Source organism: Anabrus simplex, chromosome 1, assembly GCF_040414725.1.
Source record: "Anabrus simplex isolate iqAnaSimp1 chromosome 1, ASM4041472v1, whole genome shotgun sequence".
In the NCBI taxonomy this organism is placed as follows: domain Eukaryota; kingdom Metazoa; phylum Arthropoda; class Insecta; order Orthoptera; family Tettigoniidae; genus Anabrus; species Anabrus simplex.
In genome coordinates this window covers 255,731,898-255,756,651 of record NC_090265.1, presented here as the reverse complement: position 1 = coordinate 255,756,651, position 24,754 = coordinate 255,731,898, and the positions used below count along the sequence as shown (strand labels likewise).

Below are 24,754 nucleotides of genomic sequence, written 5' to 3'. Positions count from 1 at the left end.
CTCTGATTCCAGTTCTTTACTCATATAATCGATATATTGTATATAAGAACCAATAATACTGCCTTGAGAAACTCCCCGCTTAATCATTGCAGGACCAGACTCTAATTCCCAAATTATATTTTCTAGAATTTTAGCCACCCATTCAGTCAGTCCCTTATATAGTCCACTTGCCCTCATTTATGTCAGCATTTTCCCATGATCTACCCTCTCAAAAGCCTCCGATAGGTGAATAACAATACAGTCCATTTCACCTCTTGAATGTAAAACATCTTTTATATCTTTATGTTTGTCACCCTTCCCTTTTAACACAGCGGCTGCTATAGAAACACTCCATTCATTTGCTATGTCTCCTTCATACTAATAGTAATCACGTAAATAGTTCATATATGCTACTATTTCCCAACCCATTGCCTTTAGTATATTCTCATAAATCTTATCAATTCTAGCTGCTTTTGTAGTTTCCATCTTTTGTATCTTATTGTAAATATCTTTGTAAATTTCAGTACTATGTTAGCCTTGGAGCAGTTGCACCTCTTGTTAGGACACAAAGAGTCGCATGCAACATTTTGTGCTGCAAATCAAAATTTTGTTGCACAGCCCTTTTAATTGAGAAAATGTCCGACTCGTTGGCTGAACGGTCAGCGTACTGGCCTTCGGATCAGAGGGTTCCGGGTTCGATTCCCGGCCGGGCCGGGGATTTTAACCTTAATTGGTTAATTCCAATGGCACGGGGGCTGGGTGTATGTGTTATCTTCATCATCATTTCATCCTCATCACGACGCGCAGGTCACCTACGGGTGTCAAATAGAAAGACCTGCACCTGGCGAGCCGAACCCATCCTGGGATATCCCGGCACTAAAAGCCATACGACATTTCATTTCAGTTGAGAAAATTTACATTTAATGGATGGAAATTAATATTTATTAGTTTATTAAATTAAGTAATACATCTTAATATAAAAAAGGAAATAATATACAGTACATAGAAAATTGATGGATGTCAAATAATATGAATTATGTCTACGAAAAGGAATCATACATTAAAATCACAAGCATATGTAAAATAAACATGGCATTCAAGCACTGTATATCAGAAATAAAATGAAACAAAAAATATAAGCAGTATTTTAAAGTCCAACCAGGCACTTTTCAACACACTGTAACAACGAAGTATAGAAAATTCAATGGAAATTCGGAATTCAAAGAAATAAATGAAATCAGGAAGTATGTATTAATAAAAATGTTTTCATTAACATTGTTTATTAACTTTGTTTTGTTAACATTGTTTATTAACTTTGGTGTGGACTAACCACAACAGAGCTTTGATTTCCACCTGAGTTGTTTCCTTACAGTCCTTTTGCACTCTACAAATTTATTGGTGTAAAAAACAATTTTATCAATCATGTCCAGTGAAATGAACCTGTGAAATACCTCCAGATGACTTGGCATCCCCTGCAACTCTAATGGGTCCAGAAAATATTTTAATTATGTTTATTTTTTATTTTTTAACCTTGTCCTATTGGTTGGTGCTGTAGGATGGCTAGCAAATAATGTTTCATTATACTTTACATTTAAAAAATTGGAATTCAGAGTTCACCTGCATTGGTTCATAGCATTCTTCATTGAACTGCTCAGAATCAATAGAAGTGACATCCCATTCCACTTCTTCAATAATGATGTCATTTTCATGAAATTCTTCCTCAAAGGCTGTTGGCTACTCCTCTTTCACAGAACTCACTGCTAAAATATCCCGAACAATACGCTCAAAGTTTTCACCATCATTCACACTGATTCTTCCTTCACAATTCATGTTGCCCTGAAAAATTGAAATTTCAGTTCAGGTCGTAAACTGAAGTAACTAACAATATTATATAAAAATAAGGACAGGGTTTGATATATTCATTAAATATGATGAACGTCAGCTTACTTCCTGAAACTTTTGCTTACTTTGCCAGTTGTGCATGCAACGGAGTGGTGCAGATGAGTAACTTCCTTTTTCAGCACACAGTAGTGACTGACTGGCAGGAAGGAACCAAGGTACCAGTAGTCTGTCCCAACAGAAACATGTCTGTCTAGGAATACATGCCGTGGTCATCACTTCTGGCTGATAGAGATACTGCAATTCAAAATATTCAGCACTGTGGCATAGAACACCACTGCACAACTGTTCCAGGGTTAATATTAGACATCTCCTCCACCTGAAAATTATCCTCATAGCCAACAATTTTTATATACTGCTGATTGAATACTTCTGCCTTCTGTAAATACTCATATACACACTCCTATTGTTCATTAATGATTCCTGAGAATGTCCTTCTTGGAACCTGTTTCTGCCTAAAAGTACCTATACATACCCTTTCACTTTTCACTAAAACTCATATGACTGCTAATTATGCTTGCCATCATGTTATCCTTAGCTGACTTCTTTTTTTTTTTTTTTTTTTTTTTTGCTATTTGTTTTACGTTGCACCGACACAGATAGGTCTTTTGGCGACGATGGGATAGGAAAGGCCTAGGAAGTGGAAGGAAGCGGCCATGGCCTTAATTAAGGTACAGCCCCAGCATTTGCCTGGTGTGAAAATGGGAAACCACGGAAAACCATCTTCAGGGCTGCCGACAGTGGGGCTCGAACCCACTATCTCCCGATTACTGGATACTGGCCGCACTTAAGCAACTGCAGCTATCGAGCTCGGTAGCTGACTTCTTTGCTGGGTTCAGTTCCTTAGTAAGTTCCTTCAATCTCTCCTTACTTCTACACCCATTTATTTCTTTATAACCTGCACCTCTTTCTTAGTCTCTTAATTTCCCTGTTATAATATATTGGGTCTTTACTATTCCTTACCACCTTTAAAAGTACATAGGCCTACCTGTTTTAAACAATTGCTTTAAACCCATCCCATAAATCATTTTCACCAGGTGATTTGGCCATGTGGATAGGGGCACACAGCTGTGAGCTTGGATCTGGCAGATAGTGGGTTCGAACCCCACTGCAGGCAGCCCTGAAGATAGTTTTCTGTGGCTTCCCATTTTCACAGCAGGAAAATGCTGGGGCTGTACCTTAATTAAGCCTATGGCCACTTCTTTCCCACTCCTAGGCCTTTCTTATCCCATCATCACAATAAGACCTATCCCTGTCGGTGCAACATAAAGCAAATTGTGAAAAGAAAGTTTACATATTTCTTTACCATTTCCCACTGATCATAATTACTTTTTAAATACTTCCTCATCCCTGTCTTATCAGCTATATTTTACAACTTTTACAAGCTTCCTTTCTGTTGCATTTATATTTAATTGCAACAAAAACAGCTTCGTGATGACTTATACCACCCATCAATTCAGTTTCTCTGCAGAGCTCATCTGGTTTTACCAGCATTACATCCAGAATATTCTTACCTCTAGTTGGTCCCACTGCTTTCTGATACAGCTGTCCTTCTGGGATTTAACTTATTTACCATTTGTCGGTCATGCTTCCTGTCATTCACATTACCTCCCCACATGTATGTGTATGTATGTTCAGTCGTCAGCCCGAGGCTGGTTGGATCCTGAACAGCTCCGCCATGAGCTGTCACAGATGGCCTAGGCATCACTGAAGAGGCGTACTAGGGAAATGAGGAGTGAGGTAGTTTCCCGTTGCTTTCCTCACCGAGCCAGAAGTTGCTATTACATATCAGTCTGCCAAGCCCACTGAAATGCATGCATCAACCGACCCTATGAGCAACATTTTCACACCATTCATAGCAGGGACTGGCTGCATAAGGAATGGCATTACTAGCATCGCTCATACCTCAGTCACTTTCATATTGTCAGAGCCAAGGATAAGACTATGACAGGTCAATGAAAGTAACAAAATTGCTCTAGCCTATACCAGAAGACATAGTGCACTGTAAACACTAGGTCCTGCCAGTAAAGGCATACCTCCCCACATATCGCTGTTTAAATTGAGATTACCTGCTACAATCATGTTTCTTTCTATGATGTTTTCCACACAGCTGCTTTATCTTACCAGATAATTCCACATCTATATCAATGCATCCCAAAAACATCAAGTTGCCTATTATCTTTCGAGATGAATCTTCATTCTCTTTTCTTTCTTTCTTTCTTTCTTTCTTTCTTTCTTAATCCATTTAGCCTCCAGGGTTAGTTTTTCCTTCGGACTCAGTGAGAGATTCCACCTCTACCACCTCAAGGACAGTGTCCTAGAGCATGAGACTTCAGGTCGGGAGTTAAAACTGGAGAGGAGGACCAGTACCTCGCCCAGCTGGCCTGACGAAGCTGAACAGGGGCCTTGTGGGGGAGATGGGAGGAATGGAAGGCATAGACAAGGAATAGGGAAGGAAGCAACTGTGGCCTTATGTTAGGTACCATTCCGGCATTTGCCTGAAGGAGAAGTGGGAAACCACAGTAAACCATTTCGAAGATGACTGAGGTGGGAATCGAACCCCCTCTACTCAGTTGACCTCCGGAGGCTGAGTGGACCCTGTTCCAGCCCTCATACCACTTTTCAAATTTTTTTGCAAAGCGGGGACTCGAACCCAGGTCTCAAGGGGTGGCAATTAATCACACTAACCACTACACCACAAAGACAGACAGAGAAGAATCTTAAATCTAAAAATTCGTGTTTTCTCATCCTTAACTTTTTCATAGGTTATACCATAGCTTGCAAACCTTGGAAGGTAGTACATAGAAAAAGGTGCTTAAGTTTACGCATAATGCAAACTGAGAATGGGGCTGATGTCCTGGATGTTAGGCCCCTTTGAACAACAAGCATTATCATCATCAGCAGCAGCAAACTGAGAAATAATAATAATAACATTATTGGCTTTACGTCCCACTAACTACTTTTATGGTTTTTGGAGACTCCGAGGTGCTGGAATTTAGTACTGCAGGAGTTCTTTTACTGCCAGTAAATCTGCCGACACAAAGCTGATGTATTTATGCAACTTCAAATACCACCGGACTGAACCAGGATTGAAACTGTCAAGTTGGGGTCAGAAGGCCAGCATTTCAACCGTCTGAGCCACTCAGCTTGGCTAAAACTGATAAATCAACAGTTTGATTAGGAACAGAAATATATTCATTCATTCATTCATTCATTCATTCATTCATTCATTCATTCATTCATTCATTCATTCATTCATTCATTCAGTGACTTGTCTGTACATGAGCAATGGTTATTATGAATATGTTACATGTTCACTTTTGTACCGGTATTACATGTTTATGATCTATCTATAAGTGACACAAATATTTCTGTCTATATTAGATATATTTGTTTCAAATTCTTTGAGACACATCTAAATACTGTGTCATGTGAGAAACTAGATCAAACTCAAGGTTACCCTATTCTCAATCAATTCTAACTCCAGCTAGATACAAATAGCATTAATCAACATTTCTTCCAATGTTGTGGACTTCCATCTGGTTGGCTATAATTTCTGAAGCAACAAATTTGTATAACTTACTTTACTTTTTATTCTGCACTTACCATACAAATCCAGCATACTCCTGTCATCTCTTTAGACTTTTCTATGCATTTTGTAGGTTTGTGGGAAGTTAAAATTTCAGTGCAATTATGTCTTCATCAAGTGACTGAGTAACTAGATCTTCCAATGATGCTGATCAGTTGTCCATTGTCAGATTCCTATCAGTCCAACGGTCAATATCGGAAATCACCTGTCCTTTCTACAAAAAATTGTCCAATGTTTATAATTTTCGATCTGAATTGCGAACAATGAACATTTTGACAAACAGAAAACTCCCAGAGAGGTGTTTCATACTTCCATTTGCAGAATGTATTGACTCCAATCACTGAACAACGTTTTAATAATCCCTACTCATAACATGAATAGAAGCTATCAGAGGTTTTCTCTATATTGTACTATTACTTTCCAGAGAGTAAAAGCCTTAAAAGATTTCTATTAGATAAATTACTAGTGGCTTCCTCTTATTCTTACAAGTAATTCTTCACAGATATATGTTGTAATGTGGGGACTCAATCGAGAATCACTGCATTTAACATAAAGCATTAAATCAATAGCTCAATATTCATGAATGGCATTATTATTATTATTATTATTATTATTATTATTATTATTATTATTATTATTATTATTATTATTATTATTATTATTATTATTATTATTATTATTATTATTATTATTATTGTTGTTGTTGTTACGGAGTTATCCGTGGTAGTTAGAGGTGAAAGAAGGTGCAGGCGGGAATAGGTCTCAACTTACAAAATTAAAGTTAATTTAAAACTTTAACAAAGGTTATATTTTCTTTTTAAAATCAACAGGTAACAACAACAGAGTAACAGGTACCAAGTAGCAGGAAAACAAGTTAAGAAATTACAATTGTTACAAGATTTGGGCTTCGAGCCCCAAGATTAATTTCTGAGCTCTCAGCTCACCACCACAATAGCTAAAGGACAGAAAACCCCTAAGTACGAGGAGCACTTGCTCCTAATTACAATGTTAAGAGGAAAAGAGCAGACCCGCTCTCAATTTTACAAGCCTATCAAGGGCTACAGCAAACTTCATTCCTAACTGCCCTTAAGGCACACATACAGTGAAACAGGGGTATCTTGTACCCAACCTACAGGGCCTTCACATGAAGAAAACAAACTCAGGGTTAATTAAATGGCCCAAAAAACCAAATTGATTGGAGGCGTAGCTTGCACTCCTACATGAAACTTCTTAAAACCTAGGTGGCACTCGGCCAGTTATACAGGGGCTAATCCCATACTAGGGCGGTGACTAGTTGGCAAATAAGTTTAAGACTTTAAGAAGGAAGAGAAAAACGGTTACAAAAACATAGTCACCTCAAATTCAAAATGAAGGGGAGTTCGAGAGGGTGAAGCACTCTCTATCCCTGCTTTACAGATTTGTAATTTATAGATAGATAGAAAAGAATTTACATTTTAAAAGGGCAGTTTACATACTAAAGGTTTCGAACCCTCCCCGAGAGTTAAACTGCTGAGCTAGCAAGAAATGAAGATGTTAACAGGCCATTACCTTGTAGATGAACTGCTGCTTGGAGAAAGAGGCGCTTCCCACCCCCTGCTATATATTCCCACACTGAGAAAGATGTTACTGAAGTCGCCCAGAGACAAGAAAATCAGCAGTTTATAAACCCTCGTGGAACATTCGAGACCTTTCATGAATGATAACGACCCGCCCACAAACTTTTATTGGCTGACAGCAAAAACTAACATACAGGACGATGAAGAAACACCTTATTGGTGGAAAATTAATTACAGAAATTTTAGGATTGGCTAAATTTAAAACTGGTGGAAACAGAGATCAATATTGCCAACCCAAAAAATGAAAGAAAGAAATTTAACAAAGAACAAACTTATAGATACAAAATTTCTTCAAAAAACAGTTCGTTCACTTCGCACCAGGTTGCACGGTTATAGTTTTTAAGTAGTGACATCTAGAAGAGAATGTCCACACTTCTTGCTACAGAGCAAACAAACACAAATCGAAATAGACATAGTTCAGAACACTTCAAAATTTACAGTAGCGACATCTTCCAAGAAACCTTTGATTTAATACAGATTTTAAAGTTCAGAGTTTCTCCTGTAGAAAGGTTTCAACTGGCGCAATATTTGAATTCGCGGCGTGGAGGTGTACCGCGCGGTACAGACCTCCCCCCCCCCAAAAGTCCTTCCAAGGGGTGACACAGGAGAAAACAAAAAATTTGTTTTAAAAAAAAGTCCAGGTTTTGCTGAGGAGTTGAAGAATTTAGAAGAGAAAATCAGAAGTTAGTTTGGTATAAGTGGGATTAAATAAAATCCAGTTTTGGAATTTCTTTGTAGCAGTTTTTGATGAAAGGTCTCTATGGTTGTAGTAATTGAATTCCAAAGGAAAACTTCAATTCTTGGAAGAAGAAGAAAAAAATAATTTTTTTCTAAGTCCACCAGATGTTGATGTTGAATCCAAAAACGCCGTAATAGTGGATATGGAATGTCCATGTAGCTGAATAAGTACATTAGTTGTTGATTAAGTTTGACGGCCAGACCAGCCGCCGCTGCTTGTGTTCAGAGGAGGCCGCTCGGACCCCTCAAGTACTCTGAGATACACCTCTCCCGCTACTATGAGAGGGGTAGTGGTGGTGAAGCACGCCGCACACGCGGCGATTGTTTACAGTCCGCAGGCAGTTAGCAGGTGGTGCGCCGCACATCAGCCTTGGCCGGAAGGACTCCAACTCACCGTACACTGGTTGACCTCACTGGAGTAGAGCGGGCCCGTACTCCACCACAGTGGCGGTACGGCGCCGCACGGCTGCGGGGGCACTGAAACATTAAGATCTCGGCGGCAGAATTTTGTTGGACCATAATGATTTTAGGGTACAGTCTTTGTGGTGAGGCTGAGGGGCCAGCGGCGTGGAAGTTTTTATTTCATTTTAATTAGCCACTGGTGTGGTTTAGCAGGAGACGGGAGCTTGGTAATGGCCTAACGGAGAGGACAGCAGAGTAACCGGGGGGGAAGGTTTCACACAATTTATACAAGGCAGATTCAACCAAATGTAAAACAATAAAGGGGCAGAAGGCCTTAAAATGAACTTCAGGATTCTTACAAAATTATACGGACCAAGTTAGCACGGAAATTACACAGGTTTCACCTGCGACAGGTGAACCCTAAATATCCTCTCGGTGGCTGGATTGCTTAGTAACAACGTCACCGGGGTAAGGAAATCTAAAATGACACACGGCCCATGAAATCTGGGGGCAAGCTTGCCCGCGGGAACAAAATTCTTGACCATAACCTGGTCGCCTACCTTCAAATGGGTGGGTCTCCGTCCACGATCATATCTTTCCCTAACCTTTTCATGAGACACTTTAAGGTTGGCCTTAGCCTTCTTCCAAAGATCTTTAATGTTATAAGGATCTATTGTCTTGGGTAGAATATCACTAAGAGACCAAAGGTTAGAGAGCGGCGTGTTGGGAACAAACTTGAACATCAAAGAAGCTGGAGTAAACTTATGAGATTCATGAACCGCCGAATTCAAAGCAAAAGCTAACCAATGCAGGGACGTGTCCCACCTAGAATGATCTTCATGATGATATGCAATCAGCGCCGACCTCAGATTACTATTGACCCGTTCAGCCAGAGATGGTTGAGGATAGTAAGCAGAAGTTGTTACATGAGAGATAGATAGATCAAAACAAAATTTACGGAAAAGATTCGAAGTGAAAGCTTTAGCATTGTCGGACACGATATATTGACAAGGACCAAAAGAAGCAAAGATAGAATTTAAACAGGAAATGGTGGACTGAGCGGTAGCCAGCTTAGTCGGAAATAACCATGAGAATCTAGTGAAGCCATCTACACACACAAGGAAGAACTTGTTGGCATTCCCCTTTGACTGGGGGAAGGGTCCGACGTAGTCGATATACAGACGTTCCATTGGGCGCGATGGTTGATGAGAAGACAATAGGCCTACCTTGGTGGACATGGTGGGTTTACTAAGCAAGCAAGATTTACAAGCTTTAACTAGTTCACGAATTTCACCGTCCATACCTTTCCAAATAAACATCTCCCGGATATTTTCACGGGTTTTGAAGATACCTGAATGCCCCCCTAATGGGGTTTCATGATAGTACTTGAAGATCATGGGCACAAGAACGGCTGGAACCACCACCTTCATCTTCTTATCATGCCTCGACGGGCAACATAAAACACCATTCCTCAGCACATAAACAACATGTTCCCCAGAAGAAAGGGGCCAGCGTCGGATCTTCACGTTGATATTTCTCAAGATCCCTAAACAACATGGGAGCATCAGTTAAAATGGCATTAACCTCAGGTCGTATGGACTCGGGAGGTGAAGAACTATCGACCAGTTCATGGGTCACTACATCATTGGAAAACATACGGCTGAGTCCGTCTGCCACAACATATTCAGTACCTCTGATATGCCTAACGTCAAATTGCAAGGCAGAAATTCGGATGGCCCACCGGGCAATATGACCAGTACGACGCGGCCTACCTAAGACCCAGCTTAAGGCTTGGTTATCAGTCTCCAAGTCGAACTTGACATGTTCCAGATAAAGGCAGAACTTTTCTAGTGCAAACAAGACAGCCAAACCCTCAAGTTCATAGATGGAATACTTGGCTTCTTGAGCCGAAAGAGTCCTAGATGCATAGGCAATGGGTCGCCTCCCTAGTTCGGTCTCTTGAAGAAGGACCGCGGCCACAGCCGACAACGACGTGTCGGTTTGTACGATGAATTTCTTCGAGAAATCAGGCATGGCGAGAACAGGGGCATTACACAGAGCTAATTTGAGATCTTCAAAAGCGGCTTGTTGAGAAGGTCCCCACTCAAATTTGACGCCTTTCCTACATAGTAAGTTCAAGGGCGCCGCTCTATTGGCGAAATTTGGAATAAATTTCCTGAAGAAATTCACCATGAACCTAGCAATACCTTTGATGTTCTTGGGAGGCTTGAAATCACGGATGGCCTGTGTTCTAGAGTGATCGACTGCAACACCATCGGGCGACACAATATGCCCTAGGAATGACATGGAAGGCTTAGCGAAGGCGACCTTGGACAACTTCACAGTTAACCCAGCCTTACGAAAGTGATTGAGAACTTCTCTCAGATGATCTAGGTGTTCTTCGAAGGTCTCCGAAAATACGACGACATCATCAAGATAGTGGTACAAGTACTCAAACTTGATGTCGGAGAAGACCCTGTCTAGCAGTCTAGTGAGCACAGCTGCTCCCGTGGGGAGCCCGAAAGGCACGCGGTTGTACTCATACAAGTTCCAATCCGTGGCAAAAGCTGTCAGGTGTTTGGATTCCTCTGCTAGCGGTATCTGGTTATAAGCCTGATTTAGGTCTAATATGGTGAAGAACTTAGCTTTACGAAACCATGAAAAACAAGAATGAAGGTCGGAAAGGGGCACAGATTGTAACACCACCTTCCGATTGAGAGACCTATAATCAATCACAGGCCTGAAGCCACCTTGGGTTTTCGGGACTAGAAAAATCGGCGAAGAGTATGCCGACTTAGAGGGGCGAATAATACCACCTTTTAGCATCTGATCAATGATTTCTTTCAGCGCCTTCATTTTCGGTGGAGATAGCCTATAAGGTGGAAACCGTACGGGAATACAATCCGTAACCTCAATCTTATATTCGATAAGGTCAGTAACACCAAGAGTATCAGTGAAAACCTCTGGAAACGACTGACATAACTTACGAATACTCTCTGCCTGCTCCTCAGGTAGATGTCTAAGGTCTAACAACATCTCATCCTGGGTAGGCGAAATAGATGAACATGTTACAGAACTACATTTTAACAAAGGCATTTTGGAATTACTATCAAATTTGAAAGTGCACGACTTGCTCTGAAGGTCGAGCACTAGACCGGTGTGAGACATGAAGTCTGCTCCCAATATAATGGGGCAAGACAAGTGCTTTGCCACCAATAGTTTAACCTTCCAAGTAAATTTAGAAATACGAATTTTGGCCTTTAAGGAACCTAAAATTTCTGATGGAGAAAAATTAGCCGAAACATATTGAAATGAAGACGAGCAAAGATCAGGAAGTTTACAAATAGATTTTAATTTGGAATACCACTCAGCCGAAATAATTGAACAAACACTGCCTGAATCTAAAAGAGCAGTTACGGGCTCATTATTCAATTCAATTTTGAGAAATGGAACAGGTGCGGGGGTATCCGCCGCAATCCTAAGACATTCTTTAGGACCTTCAAAAGATACATTTGAAGACTGAGTTTTCCCTGAAATTTTGACATGTTTACTTGGGGCTGAGCCTCGGAAAGATGGGTTAGCCGACTCAGCCGAAGCCACTAGTCACTTATTATTATTGGCCTTGGTGGAAGTTGCACCAGAAGTTGAGCAGGAGAGGGTGCTGCTAGCATTAGGGCAGTTCTTGGCAATATGTGAAAACGCGCCACATTTAAAGCAGCCTTGGGATTGGTCCTACTAGATTTGATCAATGGACATTTATTGCGAAGATGGTCAGGCAAGCGTAACATTTACGGGGTGCGATGGGTCGGCGAGGTGGAGGCCGAAAACTACTAGAGGATGGAGGGGGTTCTTTTGCGACACGCAAGGTATCGGCGTATCTAACTCCTTCGGCTGAGACAGCCATAGCCTCTAACTTGACAAAAGTTTGCGGACGCGATGCAAAACACAAGTATGATCTGTAAGGTGGTGAAATTCCTTCCACAATAGCCTGTACAATTTGATATTCAGGGAAATGTGGAGCAAATACCCTAGTGTAGAACTTAATGTCTTGGATGAAGTCTGCCAAATTTTCATCCAACCGTTGTACTCGGTAGTAGTACTTTTGAATGAGCGATGACCTAGCTCGAGCGGGGATAAAATTTGCCAACAGATGGGCATGGAAGTCTTCTATGGATGACTGTTCAGCAATTGCCCTAACTATCTTGCATAGGGATAAATGATCTGCAAAATTTGACAAGGAGAAAGAGAAAAAACCAGGGCATGATCCTGAAACTCAACTAAAAACCTTAAGAATGAAATTACGTCACTGGTAGAATTAACGGAAAACTTAGAAATACCTCTGAGCAACATTGTTAAAGGATGGGGCAAACTGCTAAAACCCGGGGACGTAGTAGGAAGGGTCCTAAGTGGCGGAGAAGCAGATTCAGAAGGAGTATTATTTAACACGAAGGGTGGAATGGACGTGCGACGATCGGACACAGTTTCTAATGGGGCAGATTTTCGTTGTGTAGCCTCCGCAGTACTACCTCCTTCCTCTTTAGAGGAATCCTCCCCACTTACGATATTTACTACCATAGGCTGGTCGGTTTTTGGAATAGCAGATCCAGATAACAAATGGCTAACTTTACTAGACATTTTCGACAGGTTTTCAGCAACAGCACTAGCTTCCTTACCCTGAAGGTCATTTAACTTCAATGACAATAGATCACATACCCTATTATAAAAGTGGTACAATCTGGCCTGTACTCATTTGAGTTGATTAGGAGATGGATCGCTTACTTCAAAAAAACTAACTACAGATGCTAGCTCAGTAGCATTATCAGTGATTGTGGAGAGAGCATCATCGATCTCTTTTTCTCCCAAAGTCGGGATGGTAATAGGCAAATCAAGGGAGTCTTTTAACTTATTAGTGTCTATCGCAACCGTGCCTCCAGATTGAACATTCCTAATCGTTAATTCATAGATCAATTCCTCCTTGCACAAATAGCCGGGATGGAGGACGTCGCGAGAGCCAGACATGATGACAGAAAAATTTTAGAAAAATAAAAAAAATTCCAGCAACTGAGAAAATTGTTAGAGTTCGAAATGAAAACAATGTTTAGCCATCAAAAGGGGCTAAATTGAGACCCATTCAACCACGCTCTGCTACCACTTGTTACGGAGTTATCCATGGTAGTTGGAGGTGAAAGAAGGTGCGGGAGGGAATAGGTCTCAACTTACAAAATTAAAGTTAATTTAAAACTTTAACAAGGTTATATTTTCTTTTCAAAATCAACAGGTAACAACAACAGAGTAACAGGTACCAAGTAGCAGGAAAACAAGTTAAGAAATTACAATTGTTACAAGATTTGGGCTTCGAGCCCCAAGATTAATTTCTGAGCTCTCAGCTCACCACCACAATAGCTAAAGGGCAGAAAACCCCTAAGTACGAGGAGCACTTGCTCCTAATTACAATGTTAAGAGGAAAAGAGCAGACCCGCTCTCAATTTTACAAGCCTATCATGGGCTACAGCAAACTTCATTCCTAACTGCCCTTAAGGCACACATACAGTGAAACAGGGGTATCTTGTACCCAACCTACAGGGCCTTCACATGAAGAAAACAAACTCAGGGTTAATTAAATGGCCCAAAAAACCAAATTGATTGGAGGCGTAGCTTGCACTCCTACATGAAACTTCTTAAAACCTAGGTGGCACTCGGCCAGTTATACAGGGGCTAATCCCATACTAGGGAGGTGACTAGTTGGCAAATAAGTTTAAGACTTTAAGAAGGAAGAGAAAAACGGTTACAAAAACATAGTCACCTCAAATTCAAAATGAAGGGGAGTTCGAGAGGGTGAAGCACTCTCTATCCCTGCTTTACAGATTTGTAATTTATAGATAGACAGAAAAGAATTTACATTTTAAAAGGGTAGTTTACATACTAAAGGTTTCGAACCCTCCCCGAGAGTTAAACTGCTGAGCTAGTAAGAAATGAAGATGTTAACAGGCCATTACCTTGTAGATGAACTGCTGCTTGGAGAAAGAGGCACTTCCCACCCCCTGCTATATATTCCCACACTGAGAAAGATGTTACTGAAGTCGCCCGGAGGCAAGAAAATCAGCAGTTTATATACCCTCGTGGAACATTCGAGACCTTTCATGAATGATAACAACCCGACCACAAACTTTTATTGGCTGACAGCAAAAACGAACATACAGGACAATGAAGAAACACCTTATTGGTGGAAAATTAATTACAGAAATTTTAGGATTGGCTAAATTTAAAACTGGCGGAAACAGGCTGCGAGAGAAAGGGTAATTGTCTCGGAAAAGTACCTTTGATTCAACTTAGGATTGAGTTTTGGTTGGCTGCATTATTGTTTCTGAGGAAAGTGATAAATAGATCGAAAAGTATGTTGGGTTTCTCTGAGATTTCACTGAGATTGTGAAAGTATTGGTCTAGGTGTATGTAGTAATTTTCCATTATGTTGAGTAAAGGGCCCTTGTTTGCTAATTCTAGGATGTCCATGTCCTGTTCAATACTGGTAAAATTATGGTTATAATCTTGCATGTGATGGCCGCTGGCTGAAAACCTGTTGTATTTTATTGTGTTAGTGTGCTCATGGTATCTAATATTGAAGTTTCTTCTGGTTTGCCCAATGTGGGATTTTTCACAGGTGTTGCATTTGATCCTATAAACTCCTGATTTTAAAAATCTGCTGGTCTTGTTGATGTGTGAAGTATTGTGTAAAACATTCATGTTTTTGTTGTTGGTTTTGAAGGCTATTTTAACGCCCTGTTTCTTGAAGATATTGGTTAACTTGTAGATATCATTGTTGAACGTGAAGATGGAAAATGTTAGAGGTTTAGTTATTTCTTTTTTGAGGGTAATTTTAGGGCGGTTTAGGAATGTACAAGTTTTCCGGGGATTTTTCGATGATACAGACCACTATCTGATCTGTAGTGAATTAAGTATCTCTAGGCCTAGGGTAGAGAAAGTGAAATCTGTCTGCAAACAAATAAGGGTAGAAAATCTCCAGGACGAGGAAATTAGACAGAAGTACATGGATATGATTAGTGAGAAGTTTTGAACAGTAGATAGTAAGCAGGTTCAGGATATAGAAACTGAATAGGTGGCATACAGAGATGCTGTAGTAGACACAGCAAAGGAATGCCTAGGAACAACTGTGTGTAAAGATGGGAAAAGGCAAACATCTTGGTGGAATGATGAAGTGAGAGCAGCCTGTAAACATAAAAAGAAGGTTTATCAGAAATGGCTCCAAACAAGGGCCGAGGCAGACAGGGATTTGTACGTAGATGAAAGAAACAGAGAAAAACAAATAGTTGTTGAAAAAAGAAGTCGTGGGAAGATTTTGGTAATAACCTGGAAAGGCTAAGTCAAGCAGCAGGGAAACCTTTCTGGACAGCAATAAAGAATCTTAGGAAGGGAGAGAAAAAGGAAATGAACAGAGTTTTGATTAATTCAGGTGAACTCATAATAGATCCCAGGGAATCACTGGAGAGGTGGAGGGAATATTTTGAACATCTTCTCAACGTAGAAGGAAATCTTCCTGGTGGTGTTGCAAACAGCCAAGCTCATGGGGAGGAGGAAAACGATGTTGGTGAAATTACGCTTGAGGAAGTGGAAAGGATGGTAAATAAACTCCATTGTCATAAAGCAGCAGGAATATATGAAATTAGACCTGAAATGGTGAAGTATAGTGGAAAAGCAGGGATGAAATGGCTCCATAGAGTAGTAAGATTAGCATGGATTTTGGTAAGGTACCTTTGGATTGGACAAAAGCAGTAATTGCTCCTATCTATAAGCAAGGGAACAGGAAGGATTGCAACAACTATCGAGTTAACTTATTGATTAGTTTACCAGGCAAAGTATTCACTGGCATCTTGGAAGGGAGGGTGCGATCAGTCGTTGAGAGGAAGTTGAATGAAAACCAGTGTGGTTTCAGACCACAGAGAGGCTGTCAGGATCAGATTTTCAGTGTGCGCCAGGTAATTGAAAAATGCTACGAGAGGAATAGGCAGTTGTGTTTATGTTTCGTAGATCTAGAGAAAGCATATGACAGGGTACCGAGGGAAAAGATGTTCACTATACTGGGGGACTATGGAATTAAAGGTAGATTATTAAAATCAATCAAAGGTATTTATTTTGACAATTGGGCTTCAGTGAGAATTGATGGTAAAATGAGTTCTTGGTTCAGGGTACTTACAGGGGTTAGACAAGGCTTTTACCTTTGCTGTTCGTAGTTTACATGGATCATCTGCTGAAAGGTATAAAATAGCAGGGAGGGATTCAGTTAGGTGGCAATGTAGTAAGCAGTCTGGCGTAAGCTGACGATTTGGTCTTGATGGCACATTGTGCCGAAAGCCTGCAGTCTAATATCTTGGAACTTGAAAATAGGTGCAATGAGTATGGTATGAAAATAAGCCTTTCGAATACTAAATTGATGTCGGTAGGTAAGAAATTCAACAGAATTTATTGTCAGATTGGTGATACAAAGCTAGAACAGGTCAATAATTTCAATTATTTAGGTTCTGTGTTCTCCCAGGATGGTAATATCGTAAGTGAGATTGAATCAAGGTGTAGTAAAGCTAATGCAATGAGCTCTTGAGCTCACAGTTGTGATCAACAGTATTCTGTAAGAAGGAAATCTGCTCCCAGACGAAACTATCTTTACATCGGCCTGTTTTCAGACCAACTTTGCTTTACGGGAGCGAAAGCTGGGTGGACTCAGGATATTTTATTCATAAGTTAGAAGTAACAGACATGAAAGTAGCAAGAATGATTGTTGATACAAACAGGTGAGAACAATGGCAGGAGGGTACTAGGAATGAAGAGATAAAGGCTAATTTATGAATGAACTCGATGGATGAAGCTGTACGCGTAAACCAGCTTCGGTGGTGGGGTCATGTGGGGCGAATGGAGGAGGATAGGTTGCCTAGGAGAATAATGGACTCTGTTATGGAGGGTAAGAGAAGTAGAGGGAGACAAGACGATGATGGTTAGACTCAGTTTATAACGATTTAAAGATAAGAGGTATAGAACTAAATGAGGCCACAGCACTAGTTGCAAATAGAGGATTGTGGCGACGTTTAGTAAATTCACAGAGACTTGCAGGCTGAATGCTGAAAGGCATAACAGTCTATAATGATAATGTATGTATGTATGATGATGATGATTATTATTATTATTATTATTATTATTATTATTATTATTATTATTATTATTATTATTATCAGATCAATCTCACTACCTTTTGTTTATCATTAAGGTCTTAAATATATTTCAGATACCATACATTAAGAGAGCACAGGAGTTGAATCCAAATCGCCTGCTGATATTCACAGCTCCATGGAGTGCCCCTAGATGGATGAAGACTAACAATGAATTTGCTGGTATGGGGAAGTTGAAGACCGAGTTCTATGAATTGTGGGCACAGTACTTCATAAAGTTAGTAGAATTATTTTTGTTGGAAACTGAGAAAAACTTAGACTGTTAATTTAAGAATATGATCGCATGCTAGGTAATTATTAGAAGATATCAATGGTGTGGAATGCAAACCCGCTATCATTTTGTGACATTTTTGGGTTGAAATATGTACATATTCACAATTATTTTATGAATCTGTTGCACAAACATTCTTTGACAAGATTTTGTATTTTATTAACCTCTATCACAGAATACAGTTTAAAACTACTTTTCTGTCTCTTATTACCATATAGGGATTGACAATTTTGATATAGAAGCTTTGTATTACACATCATTGAATCTACGAAAACAATTTACCGGTATCATATTCTGTCACATGATGTGATACCATGTTCCATTACTTTCAAATACAGTAGGTATAACATATCCTTACCTCAGCACTTGAAGTACCACAATCACTTCCTAAATACCTGCTACTTCCCTTCGTACTTCTAACTTCTCTTTCCTCTTCATCTCCCTACTAAGAAATGACCATTCCCTGTGCTTTCAGACAAGGGGGAATATTCAGACTCAAAACATTATATTTACAACCATTTTGCCTACTAGAATAAAAGCCTGGAAAGGTGATATTTCATAGAAAGTGTGATGTGGTTCTGTTAAGTCATCCACAGTTCTCTTAACTGAGAAATGCAATCATTTATACTTTAAAAAGGAAATATGTAAGAACTGACTCATAGGTAATTGATACACTCAATGCAAACTATATACAATATGCTATTAATAAATTAGATGGTGTTTGTTTGTTTGTTCTGGATAGGTTCAAGAACTACTTGTCCATTTGAGCTGAAGTTCCATAAAAATATAGCTTCAAATTTTGAGTCATGCAAGGGATATCTTTGATTTTGATATATTTCACCATTTCATACTAGTGGGGAATTTTACAAGGGTATGTCCCAAATTTGAGCAATTTTTGCCCTACATCAACTAAAATAATGGGTAAACAGTTGGCCCTATCAAAATATGAAGTGCACCGTACGGCCTAAATTTTCTACAGGAAGCATCTCATGAATTTTCTTTGTAACGCTAACAGTTTTCGAGAAAATTCAGCTTTCTTGTGTTTTTGGCTGTAGCCCATGAATGAGAGTATCATTGCTTATGCCTCTTTTCATTTTCCTTGATACTGACTGGGATCTAATAATTGTGGCCTGCCAAAAATAAATTCCCCAGCCAGTAGGCAAGGGGACCTGCCAAAAATAAAACTCCCCATAAAAAATTATACATTGTCACCTACTCATGGTCTTCCTTGAGTAGCACTAATAACTATGCTATTAAGCTTCAAAAAAGTCCTCATTCGTCCAAGAATAAAATATAACGCAATATCCCATGCGAAGAATGGCCATTCAGCTAGTAATTACATAACCTTTGGTGGTGCTAATTGAAGATCTAATCACCTTCTGGGCTGATAACCTGACAGACAAATGCTATTTTTTTCTTTTAAAATTTAATAATACTGAATTTATTTTGTTATTTTAACACAATAACAAGATATCGCAATACATTGCTCATCTAGCTAGTTACCTATTAATTAGCAATCCTGCTAGTCAGCAGTATTGGTAGTGAGGACCTTCCTATACAGGAAATATAATAAATAATTATGAGTTTGTGACATTAACTAAGTTATTATTTCAGCTGTAGGCATAGGAAATATTGTCCAAATCTGGAATTATTCGCCTTAGTTTATTTAAAGTCTATGTCAGATACTGCAAATTTAATCAGGTATGTAGATGGGGAATGATCATTATTCTGAAGATTTTAGAGGGAGAATTGTTGACTCCAATTTTTTGGTGCAGGTTCCTACAGAATTACTTAGCAGCTGGAATTGAAATATGGGCTTTGTCAACACAGAACGAACCAACAGATGGTTTGAGTCCCAACTTCACATTTAATGCCATGGGATGGACTGCAGATGAGCAACAAGACTGGTTGGCAAATAACTTGGGACCTGCTCTGGAGGCTTCTGGTTTCTCTCATGTACGAGTGCTCATCATGGATGATCAGCGATACAATTTGCCTGCATGGCCAAATACAGTACGTTCCTTATTTCTCTTCATTTTTATGTATGAACAAATTGGAACAGAAACAAATTGAAAGTGGCTGCAAAACAAATGTTAAAAATTAAGGATTCAAAACCAGAACTTCATTTTACCACAGGATCATAACCATATGCTACCAATATTACACATATTTTAGTTCCTCTACCTTTTTAATGGAGTTCTATGAAATTTCATGTTAGCCCTTTAAATCTCCAATTTTATGAACTCTTTAATTCATGGATGATCATAAAATCTTTTAAAAATGTTACCTGCATGACTGTTTATACCAAGGATTCCAATAATAATAATAAGATAAGGAAATTCATGGAATGCTGCAATAGCTCGTGGAGGTAAGAATAGAAAAGAAGTACCAGTACTGGAAGAGGTGAGGGTGATGGGCAGAATCTTTCATTCCTGCCTTCCTACCCTCGGACTCTGAAGGAATCCTGGGGTAGTTCGATTGAAAGTTCAGACCAAGTTTTCCCGTAACCTGAATTCTAATTATTCTTACCGAGGATTCCACTTTGGATGACTTCTCATTCATATTTCTTTCAGTGCCCCTCATCAAACAATAATTATGTCTTGCACATGCATGCCATGCTCTCTCCTGGCTTCTCATCAAGGTGAACATGGTTTGAATTCAGGCCAATGCACATGGAATTCTTGAAATAAAATGTCACATCACTCTGGTTCAGACTCCAAATAAAACAGAAAATCCCATGGTTATGAACTCAATATCAACATTCACATAAAACTACAAGCTTGCATGCCCTTATTGCTGACTTTTAACTTTTTCCAAATTCTTTAGTGTAATGTTCAAATAATTCAATTTAAGAATGTTGTATGGATGAAGTTGACAACAGGAAGGGCATCTGGCCTTAAAATAATGCAATATAATTTCACCTCTCTCCCACATCAAGAAAACAGGACTAGGGGGTAGATATACAAACAATGTTATAGGAACAGAATATTTAACATGACTGATCATGGACCTACCACCATGCTATTTTAATGTTCATAGTGGTCAAAATGCAAAATCAACATTTTACACCCTTATTACTGTGAAAATTGGTGATCAAAGCATTGACATTGTGGGCAGCTTGACATACCTAGGGAGCAAATTAATGTAAAATACTGGTACCAGGATGGACATCGAGATTAGCAAGAGGGTATGACAGGGCAATGTACCAGAGTGCAAGAAACCTTGTCTAGAATAAGGAGATACCAAGGAAGTGTAAAGAGATAATGTACAAAATATATTATGCATCTAACGTTAAGAATTTCATTCTTCGGGTTCCGTATTGAATCAAGATTCACAATAAACAAAGAAAATAATAAGATCCACCTTTTTCAATTCTATATATATCCGACTCGTTGGCTGAATGGTCAGCGTACTGGCCTTCGGTTCAGAGGGTCCCGGGTTCGATTCCTGGCCGGGTCGGGGATTTTAACCTTCATTGGTTAATTCCAGTGGCCCAGGGGCTAGGTGTTTGTGCTGTCCCCAACATCCCTGCAACTCACACACAACACTCCTCCACCACAATAGCACGCAGTTACCTACACATGGTAGATGCCGCCCACCCTCATCGGAGGGTCTGCCTTACAAGGGCTGCACTCGGCTAGAAATAGCCACACGAAATTATTATTAATTCTATATATTACGTGAAAATTTCTACATTTCTGTTAAATCATCACGTTTATAAACTTTTGGTACCGGTTTTGACAAAACTGTATGTCATCATCAGCCTAGGACAAATTACACAAAGACAATAAAAGACAAATAGTAATATAGAAAATATACATGTTAAAACTAAAATAATATTTACACATATAAGCTGATAGTCATTAATACAACTGGAAGTCATTTATATAATAAAGTGTACACCTTAGTAACTATTATAATTAAAAAGAATGACATGTTAAAAATAAATTTGGTTTTTGTACTATATATTTTGCAGTAAAATATAATTAACAGCTTTTGATCTGTCGTATTTTTTTCTGTTAAACAGTCTGGTTCATTTTTAGAGAGGTGTTATAGCCATGTTTGACATGCTAAAAGAAGTAAATAAACACTTAGTCATAAGTTGTTCCTCGCGAGTATACTGTATACAATAGAATGTTAAGAATATTCTAGTAGGGCTTCACCTACGGCTTTACAGAAGAAGAATTTTAATACAATGTACAATGTAACCAGAATAGATAAATTAAGTTTACATATCACTGCAGGTTGATATTGACAAATGAAGTGTTCATTGGAACATAAACATATAAATGGGACAAGCCGATATAAAGAACTTATGGGACAAGCCGATATAAAGAACTTTCCAATGAACACTTCACTTGTCAATATCAACCTGCAGTGATATGAAAGCTTAATTTATCTATTCTGGTTACATTGTACATTGTATTAAAATTCTTCTTCTGTAAAGCCCTAGTTGAAGCCCTACTAGAATATTCTTAACATTCTATTGTATACAATATACTTGCGAGGAACAACTTATGACTAAGTGTTTGTTTACTTCTTTTAGCATGTCAAACATGGCTATAACACCTCTCTAAAAATGAACCAGACTGTTTAACAGATAAAAATACGACAGATCAAAAGCTGATAATTATATTTTACTGCAAAATAGGCCTATATAGTAAAAAAACAAATTTTCTTTTAACATGTCATTCTTTTTAATTATAATAATTACTAAGGTATACAACTTATTATATAAATTACTTCCATTGTATTAATGACTATCAGCTTATATCTGTAAATATTATTTTAGTTTTAACATGTATATTTTCTATATTACTATAAGAGTCACGATCAATGTATTTTATTGTCTTTGTATAATTTGTCCTAGGCTGATGATGACATACAGTTTTGTCGAAACCGGTACCAAAAGTTTATAAACATGGTGATTTAACAGAAATGTAGAAATTTTCACGTAATATATAGAATTGAAAAAGGTGGATTTCTTTGTTTATTGTGATATATTATGCACCCATAATGACTTATTTTGTTAAGAAGCTTCTAAGTTACATATTGACTTATGCAGCTGAGACCTGAAGAATGACCAGTAGGAATGAGAGCAGAATTCAAGTCAGCAAAATGAAATAATTAAAAAATATGATAGAAAAGACAAGGAAAGACAGAGGGAGAAATGAAGATGTTGGAAAGGAAGTTGGAATAGAAATCCTAAGTGAGAGAATTGATGGGAATAAACTAAGATGATTTGAACATGTAATGAGGATGGATGAGAAATGAATATCAAAACAGATGATGGAGATAAAGTTCAAGGGAAAGAGAGCAAGAGGGAGACCTAGAAAAAAGTGGATTGATCCAATAAAGAGGAGTGCGAGAAGACAAAACCTGGACTGGGATAAAATGCTAGAAGCAGAATGGTGGAAGGAGACAGGAATGTGGAGAAGTACCATAAATATCCTGACCTGACAAGAGCTGAATAAGGGGAAAGGAGGATGATTGCCATTTTCTAATGCTGTGCAAAAATATGTTTACTAACTAATGGTTGGGTTTCCCGTGCACAGTCATACATGTTTTTCATGCCATTCTATATCTTTCTGACCATTATGTCATGCTATTGGTTTAATGTTGCACTAATACATACAAGGCTTTTGCTGACACAAGGATGGGACATGGCTAGGCACAAGCATTTGCCTGGTGTAAAAATGGGAAACCATGGAAAACAATCTTCAGGGCTGCTGATGTTGAGATTTGAACCCACCATGTCCCGAATGCAAGCTCACAGCTACACAACACTAACTGTGCGGCCAAATTGCTCAGTCATTATGTCATGAGAAGTAAAGATTGGTTTAATAAAATTCAGCCTTCGGTGACAATAATTTACAATAAAATATTATATTATCTGTACCTGGAAACCTCTGTGGCTCAGGCAGCAGTGCACCGCCTCTCACTGCTGGATACCGTGGTTCACATCCCAGTCACTCCATGTGAGATTTTTGCTGGACAAAGTGGAGGCAGGACAGGTTTTTCTCCGGGTACTCCAGTTTTCCCTGTTATCTTTCATTCCAGCAACACTCTCCACTATCATTTCATTTCATCTGTCAGTCATTAATCATTGCCCCAGAGGAGTGTGACAGGCCTCGGCAGCCATCACAATTCCTATCCTCACTGCAAGTTGGGAGCTTCGTTCATCCCATCCCTGACCCGGTCATTGACTGAAAACAGGTTGTAGGTTTTCATTTTTTCATCTGTACCTTTGTTTAAAGAATTATTCTGAAATTAACTGAGTTCAGCTCTCAAGGAGCAGTACCTGAAGTGTACACTGAATATGATAAAGCCTTCATTACTGCATGTAATTTCAAAATGGTAAAATGATAGAAATATCCATTTTGATAGCAGTCATCAATATTTAATAAGAGAAACAGAGTTGTCAAGGAAAATAAAATTGATTAATAAGTACTTATGTTTAAGGGAGCTTTTCATAGAACTTAAGGTATGATAATTGAGTGAACATCTTTATTTCACTATCAGTTTAAGAAGGCCATCCTTTCTTGTCATTATTATCAATATATTGGTGATATCTTCAATTATTATTAATGTATGATCAGGTTCTCCAGCCCTCAGCCACAGTTCATTATCAAATTTCCCAAGATTGCTCACAGGTGTCTATAATACTGGTACCTATAAATAAAAGTACAGTTTGAACAACAGAGAGAGAATACAAAGTGAAAAATCACAGTTAACAAGAAGACATTGCCAAGATCTTGCTGTACCTTAAGGGTGATCTTATGATTCAATTTCATTGACAGTAAGGGTTGTGTTTGTGGTTTTAGTCACCTTAGGAATATTGAGGAGCATGTTAAAAACATTCATTGGATCAATTAGAACCATATTTACTTCACAGACATTTCAGTGAATTCTGTAAAAAGTGGTAAAAATAGTTATCTTCAACGGTTGCCAATTAAATTAGTGTCATGGTCATCATGAATTTTCGGTGAAAACATTTGTCTAGTATACTTTGGAGTAGTGTTCCTGA

The 24,754-nt window shown here is 38.8% G+C and overlaps 1 protein-coding gene across 1 annotated transcript in view; it reads left to right on the top strand.

Moving 5' to 3' along the window:
• LOC136864695 (lysosomal acid glucosylceramidase) overlaps positions 1–24,754 on the top strand; it is a 182,484-nt gene that overhangs the window by 115,888 nt on the left and 41,842 nt on the right. Inside the window, exons 5-6 of the mRNA XM_067142017.2 lie at positions 17,513–17,673; positions 19,503–19,740. Coding sequence (XP_066998118.2) covers positions 17,513–17,673; positions 19,503–19,740 — 399 coding nt within the window. The remainder of the gene's footprint in view (positions 1–17,512; positions 17,674–19,502; positions 19,741–24,754) is intronic.